The sequence below is a fragment of the Dreissena polymorpha genome, chromosome 4, assembly GCF_020536995.1.
Source record: "Dreissena polymorpha isolate Duluth1 chromosome 4, UMN_Dpol_1.0, whole genome shotgun sequence".
In the NCBI taxonomy this organism is placed as follows: domain Eukaryota; kingdom Metazoa; phylum Mollusca; class Bivalvia; order Myida; family Dreissenidae; genus Dreissena; species Dreissena polymorpha.
The window spans coordinates 132,415,438-132,428,255 of record NC_068358.1 but is presented as its reverse complement, the minus strand read 5'-3'; the positions used below and the strand labels follow the sequence as shown (position 1 = coordinate 132,428,255).

The window sequence follows — 12,818 nt, the reverse complement described above, 5'->3', positions numbered from 1 at the left end:
AGGCACATCAGTCTGTGAACAGTTCGCCATTTTCGCTCATATCTCCGATGGCCTGGGAACCAATGATCAATTCCTTACCTGTGTTGTCTTTCCCTATCTTGGCGATCATGTCACCCATCAGTAGCGTGATGTCTCTCTTGGGTAGTTCGTCGACTACTGTTTGCAGTGCGTCGTTGAACGTTTCCTTTGTCTCTTAATCTGCATTGTTAGTGGGGGCATAGCACCGGATGATGGTCACTTTCCTCACTTTAGAGTTGAATCTTGCTGTCATTATTCTGGAGGAAACTGGCTGCCACTCCATGAAAGCATTAACAGCTGCAGGGGACATCATGATGGCAACTACTTCTGTGTGATCATGGTTCTCTTCTGCGTGTCCCGAGTAGAGGATCCTCTCTCCAGTTGCTAATGTGATCAGGCCGGATCCATTCCATCTACTTTACATATTCCTAGTACAATGATGTTGTAACGCTTCATCGCATTTGCTACTTGAGCTGCTTTCCCTGTTTCATACATAGTTCTTACATGGAACGTTTTTACTATTGTTGTTGCTTCCACCGAAAGAAGATGTTTCGGCAGGCTGGCTTCCATGAGGCTTTCACCAACCTGGGCATAGGTCTCTCTGCAGAGGAATCTTCCTGAATCGAGCGCTGGTTTATATTTACTGTTGCTTCGGTTTCTGTAGCGGGGTACTTTTTTCGGGGTGGGGTTGCTAGCCTCACGCACAACCTTCCTTCTTTCGCAAACGCGGCTTAGGACCGTCTGTGGCGGAGTTTATTTTCGATTTGGGTTTAATTAATAATTTCTCACGGCATATTTTGTCACAAATTTGAAAAAAATGCATATGAGAACAACAACAGAAAAATGAGATAGGTCTGTAAAACAACTGCATCGTTTAAAGCACACCAGCCGAGTCCCGTATTACTTATAGTGAACGTGCACCAAAAACAGCAAGGGCGTACAAGTTCAGACCTAAGCGAAAGATTGCGGAAACATATCGACACAAACTGCTCTTGCATTATGAAATTTAGAGAAAACCTGAAATCAGTTGTGAAGAAAAACAAAATAGAGGAATGTGTGACACAGATCATGATAGGCAAAGAACATCGAATTTAGAGGGATATTGACAAATTGTTGGAAAGTAAAGAACACGGGGTTTATAAAAAGTAGATTCCCCCTAGAATTTAAGTACCTGTCACTTCATGAACATGTAACGCAACCAGAGAAGAAACGTGATGAAAAACTTGAGGCAATGTTAAATACAAGACAATTTTAAACTTTATTTAAGATACGAAACCATGTTCTAAACATACATGTCATGTATATGTATATTACACAATATAAACACAATGCGTGTCCTATAATAGTTTATCTGTGGCCAATACGTTTTTTTTATCTGGGCATTATCGGAAACATTTAAATCGCATATCGATCACAACACGTGCTATTTATAGTGTACTGAAATCAGGAAGTTTAGATATGCCTTAAAAACGTTATATTTATATCTGCTGTAGTCAGCAGTGTAACAAAAGTGATTCCTTTCAAACCGATATGTTTATGGAGTTATGCGGTAAAATACAACACACGTTTGAAAGGTACTTTGGAAAGTTTCGCGCATACTGATGAGACGGCGTTGATTGTGATATAAAATCATCGACAAAGAGTTCATTCATAACATAAGCACGTCACCGCAGAGAGATATTTGTTCAAGAATTGAGATCTGTATTTGTTCAAGATAAGGATAACTAACTAAAGTTGAGAATCGAGCCTTTTATATTTGATTGAAAGTTGTGTGTATCATATTGGAAGAATACCTAAAATGGGGACAGCTGCTTCTATAGCTGACAATGGTAAGGTGATGCTACTCCGTAAATACCTTATTAACGATGTATTCATATGTTTATAAAGCTAAAGTATTCATGAGTTCATTTGTATCCATGTTTATTAAATAGTTTAAACGTAAGTAAAAAAATTGACACGCTTTATTCTGTACTTATTTATGTATAAATTATATACAAGTACAAATTACACATATGTACTTACGAAGGCTTAAACAAAAAGGCTATGGTGGTTTTGATGTTAGATTCTTTTTTTCAGATGGTCAAGTCTCCGGACAGCGTCCACCCACAATGCCAGTCCGTAAACCAATCAATCCGGTGGGTTCTTGAGTTTCATTATCAGTTTTTTTTAACATAAATTCATAAGTACGGCATTACGTTTATTTCGTTCTTGCTTAGCGATGGAAGTTCTTATCGTCTACAAAGGTCTGTAGTGTATGCTCCGATAGCACCAGACGTCTGCTGTGTGCACTGTCTAAGTACATAGCTTCTGTATTATACTCGTCTGCCGTTTGTTATCCTTTTGTGCCAGGCGTTTGAATGATCAACACAGTATGTACCGAGAGTCTGTATCGTACGTATCGAGGGTTTTCAAATTTATACCTCATACGCATCAAGTGTCGGTCAACCCCGTACGTATCAAGCGTTTGTTTTGTATACTTCGTACGTATTTAGCATATGTACTGTTTACTCCTTTACGCGTTTGTAGTGAATACTCCCTACATATCAAGTGCTAGTATTGTATACTCCGTACGTATCAAGCGTCTGTATTCAATACTCTGTACGTATCAAGCGTCTGTATTGTATACACCGCACGAATCAAGGGTCTGTTTTGTATACTCCGTACGTATCAAGGGTCTGTATTGTATACTCCGTACGTATCAAGCGTCTGTATTGTATACACCGCACACATCAAGGGTCTGTATTGTATACTCTGTACGTATCAAGCGTCTGTATTCAATACTCTGTACGTATCAAGCGTCTGTATTGTATACTCCGCACGCATCAAGCGTCTGCATTGTATACTCCGTACGTATCAAGCGTCTGTATTGCATACTCTGTACGTATCAAGCATCTGTATTGTATACACCGCACGCATCAAGGGTCTGTATACAATACTCTGTACGTATCAAACGTCTGTATTCAATACTCCGCACGCATCAAGCGTCTGCATTGTATACTCCGTACGTATCAAGCATCTGCATTGTATACTCCGTACGTATCAAGCGTCTGCATTGTAAACTCAGTACGTATCAAGCGTCTGTATTCAATAATCCGCACGCATCAAGCGTCTGCATTGTATACTCCGTACGTATCAAGCGTCTGTATTGCATACTTTGTACGTATCAAGCATCTGAATTGTATACTCCGCACGTATCAAGCGTCTGTATTGCATACTCCGTACGTATCAAGCGTCTGCTTTGTATACTCCATACGTTTCAAGCATTTGTATTGAATATTCCGTACGTACAAAACGTATCTAGCGTTTGTAGTGTAATCTCCGTACGTATCAAAAGTCGGTAGTGTATACGTCATTTGTACCAAGCGTCTGTGGTGCATGCGGCGTTTGATTCGAACGTCTTAAGTGTACCCTCGGCTATTATCAAGCGTCAGGAGTTATTTAATGCGTTTCTTCAAATGAAACAGTTGATTATAATCTTATAAGAATGGGAAAATATTTTGTTTAATTCAGATACAATCGAAGGGGGGAAAGAAAGATTCTGCAATCGTTTGTGCAGCGATAGACTTTGGAACTACATATTCAGGGTACGCTTACTGCTTCAAGGACAGACCAAAGGATATTAAAGCTAACTACTGGCCGGGACAAATGATCAAGGTAAAAACTAATATATTGTTATCAAACATCAAGTCCCAAAAAGTAATTGATAATTAAATCGTGTTTTGGGCTCGCAGTATATATCAAACTAATAAAACTTTGCTTTGCGCCATTTTGATTTATTGAAATGATGAAGACAATAAATCGAAAGGCTGACTGTTTTTATTTAGGTTGTATTAAGGCTTTTTTTTTATAGAAAAATGATAAATTGGACATAACGTAAAATAATGTATTAAAATGATAAATATTATACATGTTGTGATGTAAATGCGAATGGTGAATTCAAATACATATTATAATTCATATAAATTACATAGGGCAGTTGCATCAAGGTTACCTACCAATACAAATAACAATCTACGTTGAACGGCTCATTATAGAATTGTTTCTTGTGAAACAGGTTTTATTTTTATTGTTTTTAAAAAAGGAAGTTAAAGCAAGTATACAAACTGAACTTGATTTGTCGGCATTTATATTGGACCGAAATCTTCATATTTATTACAAAAGTATTTGGGTAAGCAGATACATTAATAGTGTTTGTTTCCGCATTGTTTTAAAATAGATATAGAAAATGTCAATCATTATATTACTTGTCGTTCGTTTATGAAAGAACTAAACATGAGCCAACGTGCTGGATAAACACCATGAACACTATTTATGAAAACTGTACAAAAGGTGTGCAAAAAAGGTTTTATCATTCAAAAAGTGAAAACTTGTCTATTTTATACGTTTAGATAAGACCCAAACTTTTAATTGAAAAAAAAGTAATTTTAAGTATTCGATACGTTAATTTTAAATAAACATGTATCTTTAGATAATGCGGCTTTTATTATTAAAATTCTATTCGGGAACGTTAACAGTTCGGGAACGTTTACAGTTAATCGTATAGTTTCTAAGCTTTTTCCTGTCTCATTTTCTTTTTAACATATATACTTTAAACATGTTTATAACATAATATTTAGAGTAATTTTTAGCTCATACACACATTTAAACGATATACATGTTTAGCATGGTATATAAAATTAATATACGTGTTGAGAAAATAATAACAAAGCTTTAATTAAAAAATCTGTATTATACTCATCAAACAAAAGATGCATCGTTATACTTGTATATAGATGTACCATGATATTGCATATATATAAATATTATGATAACTGCATAATGTTATTGTCCTGAAAGACATCTTGATACAGTCAAAGCAAGCTTAAACAGACATCTTTAACTTGTTGTAAATCTCTTTGAGAAGTGAAGAGTTATTCTACCAATAACCATAAACTGCATACACAACATGCGTGGTGTAACCTATATGCACGTTTTACTAACCTTTACATATATATTACTTCTTCACAAAGAAATCGATGTCATAAACTCTGAAAAAGTGTAACTTATCAATTGAAGAATGGCCAAACATTTAATTACATAACCTGTGTTCCATTATGTGGATTAATTTGCAAATCTTGTGAAGGAAACATCAACAATCATGATAACGTTTATCATAAATTACCTTTGCCTTTAATAAATGAGGTTTGACCAGAGATAACATTATTTCAGACTGAAACTTACAGAATAACCTGAGTATTGTACTAACTATTGTTTATGCATACAAAGACCCAAGTAGATTTTCTTCAACAGTAGAACTCGTAATATGGACTGATCTGTAAAGGGTACATATTTTTTTTTTTCAATTTGCTGAAGGCATTGTTCAACCCTGATTCTTCATTTGCTAGAATAACTTGATACATGTATGTCTCTGCGGATGACGTATACAAATAACTGTTTCTTCTTAAACAGGATATTGTCTTGATGTATATTCGGCATATATACATTGTTATCTTGGTTCGAAGTTACAGCCAATACGCTTGTGCATGACATTATGAAATGTATCCAAAGACAATATTTCAGCCCCTTTATGTGGTTTCGCAAAATATGTTTAAACAGTAAATTTAAGAAAGCTAAAAATATATACAGAGCCAAACCAGGCTTTATTGTTTAAGATGGCTTGTTTAGGCAATTACTAATCTCAGATCAGATACTTTTTATCACAACAGCCTTCATTTTATAACACTCTTATTCGAAACCTAATGATGGTTTTGTATTTTCGCAATAATCTTGGCATATCCAAAGATCGTGTTCGTTTTGTTTTCGTTAACACTATGCTTTTGGATACATTCAATCCCTGGTAAGCTGTAATTGCAACAGTTGCTTTGCTTGAGATGGTCATTAACTACCTCGTTGACACACACAGAATCTTTTCTTCTAATCACAAAACAACTTTAAATACAGATAAATACCTTTGGGATGTTTAAGTGTTTTTAACTTATTTGTTTGTCAAAAAGGAAAGCAAAATAATACGGTACTGTCTTGTTTGGTATATTTTACTTAATCTAAAGGCTATGAAAAACCATCACTAGAAATGGTACCTTGATGACAAGCAAAATCAACGTGCATTCAGCAATTTATTATAATAGCTTTGCATCATATACGTTTTCTTGGTTCTTCTTATAGCATCGATGCAATTAAAAACAACACTTGTGTAAGTATCCCTTAAATTACTTATTAAAGAAAAGGTTGTCCTGGTCAAGACCAATATATTGCATTATGCACTTAAACGTTTAACACTTTAATAAAACATATTGTATCTGAGTATGTTAAGTCATGACGCCCAACATTGTACACAATTAAATTGTATTATATCTTTTCTAAAGTTCCTTCATGGCAAAAGGCATGGTCGCAGCGAGGAGAATAAATAAAATACAAATGACGCCATGTTGTTGTCTTACCACGCATGAAAACATACTTGGGTCCGCTGACTTCGATGCTTGATGCCCTTCATTCTGCTCACAAGTCGTTCATCTACGTCAAGTTTATCAGATGATCATTATCGTTGTAGCATAAACTAAACAATATACATTTTTATAATTGTATAGCATTTTGCAAAAATGAATCTATAATCGACTGGGACGTGCGTAGTCCGAAGAAATAACTTGGAAATAAAGCAACTAAACACAAGAATATGGACACACTAGGATAATAAAACCAACTTCCACCAGAGGATTGGTACTAGATAATAATTAAACTAAATTACATATAAGGATTAAAACTCAATAATAATTTAACTAACTAAAGGGAATTATTGTTAATTATAGCAATATAAAACATGTCAAGCACGGGGCGTATCAAATACGTTTAGGTGTGTGCAAAGATGTTAATATTTTAAATACATTTTTGCAGTATACCATTAGGCAACTTTTGAAGATCATTTGTTCTGAATAATCGGTTGAATGTTAATGGTTTATATACCTAATATAAAGGCTATAGCTCAATTTATATTTTGTTAACGACCACGTCTTTATAACAATCGTGGTTTTATGATGACTTCCTGACTTAAAAATATATTTTCTACAATTCGCGTTTTAACTGTGCTATCGGTATGCTGAACTGGTCAAACAATTTTATTGGAAAGATATTCATAGTAGTCTATATCATTCGGAGCAATATACATTACCTGTAACATGCGTATTTGTTCAATGCAGATTTGTTCTAGTTAAGTTCTGCCATTACTTTACTTTTAATCCGTTTGATATTTTAAATGGTTAATTAGAAAGTCTAAAATGTTACAGACTCCAACGAGTGTCTTGGTTGATCCAGACGGAAAATTTCATTCGTTTGGGAAAGAGGCGAGAGATAAATATGAGGACTTGATTTCCAGAAATGAACATGGGGCGTGGAGTTTGTTTGAGCGCTTCAAGATGAAACTCTACGACCAACAAACGGTATTTTGAAGTTTCCCGTTATGTAACTTATTCTATCACCACCGTACATGTTTGTTCCGTTTAGTAAAGCAGTTGCGAAAAGTTTTATGAACAATGTGTCAGCAATGAGCGTTGTTATTGGCTAAATATCCATGGATTGACCATTCGCAAAACGCTAAATTCTGTGAATTTCTAACTTCTACATGAATACAATTATATCATTTTACAGAAGGAAGTTAGGAATATCTCTCCAAGAAATATCAAATTACGCATCTCAGAACAAAATTGTAAATTGTTTTTATTAAGTTCAATTGGTGTAATGTATAAATCTAACAGAAACATTTAGTCGATTCTGTTGCATATGTAATACAAATGCCTTTGATTAAGTATTCATGCATGCAATATACATGTAATTACAACTTTAATTGTAAATGATGATGATGTATTGGTTGCTCTTTCACATGCATTGAAATACGTTATTCTTTGATTAAAGCCTCTGTCGGTGGATTTGGAAATCGAGGATATGCAAGGATTGAAGTGCATGAAAGCTATTAAAGTTTTCTCAATGGCGATTAAATATATGGTGCATCATCTTCACGAGACACTCAATGAGAAAGGGCGATCCCTTGGAATAAAGCACGATGAGATACATTGGGTTATTACGGTGCCGGCTATTTGGTCTGATCGCGCAAAACTTTTCATGAGAGAAGCATCCAGCATGGTAACATTTGTTTTGTACACATATATAATGTTTTTGGTACTATTTAAATCGGAAAATAGTTCTTCAACATATTGTTATATATAATGTTTTATACCGCGACAGATTATCTACGTTTAGAGTAAACTTGAAAACAGACGAGGAAAAACGATTTCTTATTGAGATATATTTTGTTTTAATCTGTATCTTTGATAGCTAGATAAACAAATTCAAAATTTATATGTAATGCATATATGTTCTTTTATAAGCACAATTATTCTTCGAGATATAGCTGAAATATTTTTTTTTATGTTTTCTTCTTCAAGGCTGGATTACGTGACGACATGATAACACTCGCACTAGAACCGGAAGCTGCTTCACTGTATTGTAAACCGTTGCTTGGGGATGAGGCGTTGTACGTCGGATGCAGATACACGGTGCTAGATATTGGAGGTTATTAAATATATACTCAGTTTTATTTTACAACACGTCTTTTTTCTAATACCCGCGTACATGAACATGATTTAGTTTTTGTCCCATGGGTCAAGCATGACGGTTGAGCGTTCTTTAACTGTTCTTGCATCGCTTCAGACGTGGAACTTGTGATGTTCATTGGTTTGCTGGTTTGTTGATGGCATTTTCAAATTTAGGTTTTCGAATTGTGGACCCTGCAATCTTTTTTTTAAGACATCTCGAACCTCGTAAATGTTGCGTCTTGTGACTATTGTTGAAATTCACTATGTTTATGTACCGCTATATGCCTTTTTTCAGGCGGTACGGTCGATATAACTGTACACGAGGTTAATGAAGATGGTTCATTGAATGAACTGTACCATCCTTCAGGTGGTGACTTTGGAGGTATCCACGTTGACAACAAGTTCCTATCAATTTTACAGTCAATATTTGGAAAAGAAATTTTAAACGAGTTTCGATACACTTATATGAGAGAGTACTGGGAACTGATGAACGATTTTGAAATAAAGAAAAAGATGTTCAACGGAACGGGGAAAGTGATTCTTAAATTTCCTATTGAACTTTTGGATGCACTTGCGTCACGAAATATAGATGTGGTTGAAAAGATTAAAGTTGCTTCGCTTACAGATAAAGTAGCGTTTAAACTAGGCAAGATATACCTGGATGAAGACATCGGGCGTTCCTTATTTGATGACGAGGTCACTAAAATAAAAAATACGACAAAGGAAATCTTAAGTAAAATTGAAAATATTCAAAAGATCATTATGGTTGGAGGGTTTTCAGAATCTCCTTATTTAGAACTGGTGATGAAAGAATGTTTCGGTAATCTGGTCACATTCCCCAAAGAACCTTCTGCAGCAGTTTTATTAGGGGCTGTAATGTTTGGACAGCATCCACGCCACATTTCAACACGGGTTTGTCCTTTTACGTACGGCATTGCCAAACTTGTTGACTTCAAAGCATACCATCCCGAGACCAAGAGAGTCACTATCAACGGCAAGGATTACTGTGATGATGTGTTCAATATTCATATTGCCAAAGGAACAAAGGTCAGCGTTGATGATAAGAAGAAAGTGCGCCCGCAGAAATATTACCGACCGGATCATAACCTGACTACGGCCGTGATGCAAGTGTACGCAAGTAATAAGGTAGACCCTCATTTCGTTGACGACGAAGGGTGTAGAGAAATCGGTAGTATTGTGATTGATATGGACCCATCAGGATATATGGGGTCCAAAATATTGGTTAAGTTAATATTCGGGGGGTACTGAGCTAGAACTATCTGTAACTGATGAAGTTAGTGGGAAAACTAGTAATGCTGTGTTTAAACTTTAATTACCGGTATTTACTAAAATCGTTAACAAACGAACAATGTACAAACCGGTGCCATCTGACTACTTTTTCACGCTTCGATTGTTTTTATAAAGTTGTAGTACAATCTAAAACACTTACACCCTTTGTATTTGTTGAATATAGTACAGTACGTCTTGGCAAGAAGTTGCCAGTTACAACTTCATTGATTAATGATAGTTGAATTAATGTTTTTTTTATATACCTTTTGACACTAAAGCATTCAGTGGAAAAAGGTACGATTTGACGTATAGTGCCCATTTGCTCTAAATTTTGTTAAAAAATTAATAATATATTAATGGCAAAAGGTGCCATTGGACATATAGAAACGTTTTTAATTCGTAATTTGTAATAAGTTTAACATAATTCAATTGATCGAAAAAAGATACAATTTGACTGGCACATTTATAATCTCATATTATATAACAAATTATTTATGCTTCATGGCAAAGGTACCCTTTGAATTGCGATACATTTGTATCGTCACAAATTTAAATCAAACTTCATGAACAGTTTCTAACAAATGCTATTATGGACCGCCATTTTGTTTAACTGTGATAAATTATAACCCACTATTTTTTGGTATGTTATTCTCCTGTTTAAGAACATTATTTATGAAATAAAAAAGTGCCCAACCGTTTGGTTCAATTAACTCTAAATAAATCTTTAAAACAGGAATAACGTTTTACCATTTGGCTTATGTTTGTGCCATTTTTACGAATACTTTCCCCGGTTTATACCAGAAACAACAGACCTGATTAAGAAGTCATTTTATTTATTCAACGAAATGTTTGCCACTAAAAATCATGTGCATTACTATATGATTTTAATTTGTGAACATAGTTGTTAAAACTGAATATTGTTCTTTTTATAATTATAATCTATAAGACTATTATTAAGACTATTGATAATAAGTATTGCCAGTTAAAGGGGCCTTTTCACAGATTTTTGCATTTTTTTAACTTATTCATTAAATGCTATATATTAATAAATGTAAACATTGGATCATAAAAGCTCCAGTAAAAAATCAAGAAAAAAATTAAAAAAGGGAAAAGATCATTGGCCGGAGCAGGTTTCGAACCAGTGACCCCTGGAGTCCTGCCAGAGTCCTGAAGTAAAAACGCTTTAGCCTACTGAGCTATTCCGCCGAGTACACATTCGTGACGTATTTTATACCTTATATAAGCAATCTTCGTAGTTTCACAAAATTTAACGACAAAAACAGAACTCTCCAAATTATTCAATCGTTTCGCGTTGCAACGCTTTATAATTTTTAGGTTTTAAAATCGTCAAAAGATGCATATAATGTCTATATTAGAGCATGGTTAATGTTCAGTATTACTGTTTCCTCACAAATATCATAACTAAAACGAAAACTTACGGATCTGAAACAACTTTTTTCAATTTTGTCAATTTACCAAAGCGTGAAAAGATCCCTTTAATCGTTTCATTAGCCTCTTCATTTTTATAACAAAAATGCATCCTCTCAGTTAAAAGTACCTTTCACTCTCATTCAAAATAAATGTCAAGCATGTCAACAGTGCGTTGTTATCTTTATTTCAATCGCTTCAAATCGACTTATATACATTTATTCTTGACGTATCTTTATATTTTGTTACCGATTAAATACACTTTTTTAAGAATTAAAACGTCATTCCAAAAATTGCATCGTCATATTTCTATCTATATTAAGATGAAACCCTTAGTGTGATAATTAAGCGATTACATGTACCACGGAGAGAAGACAGGTATCAGAAAAACAGAAGTATCCGAGATAATACAGGTGCGGATATAAAGCTTAATTTTAACGTTTGTACAAACTAACAAAGCATATACATGAGGATTAACTCACAATACATTTACAGACACTATAACGCATGTATATATCAATTTCAAATGCAAACATGAGCGGCTTAAGACTGTTTGAAATTGTTTCCCTTTTTTTTGCGATACCTTTGTTCACACACAATCGCTATGTTGCTTAGCTAACTGATTCATTTATTCCGTGCGTTGTAGACGTTGGAATAGCTTACCTCATAGCTGTTGGTCATCTTTCTTTTTCTGCACCCAATTCATGAAATCATTCTGATTTAAGGCAAAGTGCCAGGTTACGCAACGGAGATGACACATTTTTGACGGAAAATTTGCATTTTTCAAATTAAAAAGCTCTAAATTGTGAAACCACACGTGACCTGTATACTGCGTCATATACAACGCCTCAATGACTTTTTCTACTTAAATAATACGTTTTTCTTACTCATTTGCGTTAATTTTGTATATTATGTTTGGATAAATAAGCAATAGATAAATGCTTTTCGCTAGTCAAAATAAAAAAACAAAAACAAAATGCAGTTGATTGTGCAGCAAAGAAAACGTCGTTATGTTTTACTAAACGTTCAGAGCAATAGCAAAAACAAATAGGGTTATGTTAAGGCCATTTCTAAATACATTTGTTTTGCATCTGCTTTTATCTACACACGCAAAGGTTCATTATAGAAGTATAAGATCCTAATAAGAAATTGTGTCAATGAGATGTGTAATATGGTAGTTTACTGACAATTATAATATAGGTATTCTCCTAAAAAGGTCGACATCCATTTATCAATTTCATGTATGACTTCATTCAAACGTATTGTGTGTTGTTTTAACTTGATATTGGTTGCTATTGGGTCGTCCATATAAACACACAAAAAAGAATACATTATATGTGAAATAAAACTATCATTAAACATGATAATACATGTTAATGTACCTTACATCAATACCGCTTACCTGTCAAGGGTATCAACCAAGATACGCTTTAATAATAGGTTTCCGCTTATTCGTGATGTCACTTAGATACAATTCCCATAAGAATGTATAATTTATTG

General features: G+C 34.4%; 1 protein-coding gene across 3 annotated transcripts; it reads left to right on the top strand.

The window, feature by feature from the left end:
• Positions 1-1,491: 1,491 nt before the first annotated feature.
• LOC127876548 (heat shock 70 kDa protein 12A-like) lies at positions 1,492-10,870 on the top strand. Of its 3 annotated transcripts, XM_052421858.1 has the most exons (7): positions 1,492-1,847; positions 2,095-2,153; positions 3,529-3,672; positions 7,296-7,448; positions 7,921-8,148; positions 8,451-8,577; positions 8,896-10,870. In XM_052421858.1, the coding sequence occupies exons 1-7, from the start codon at positions 1,817-1,819 to the stop codon at positions 9,867-9,869; spliced, it is 1,716 nt and encodes a 571-aa protein (XP_052277818.1). In that variant the 5' UTR covers positions 1,492-1,816; the 3' UTR covers positions 9,870-10,870. The 3 variants fall into 3 exon arrangements, with proteins under 3 accessions (XP_052277818.1, XP_052277819.1, XP_052277820.1); XM_052421859.1 differs by lacking the exon at positions 2,095-2,153; XM_052421860.1 differs by lacking the exons at positions 1,492-1,847; positions 2,095-2,153 and adding an exon at positions 2,378-2,409.
• The last annotated feature ends 1,948 nt before the right edge of the window (positions 10,871-12,818 follow it).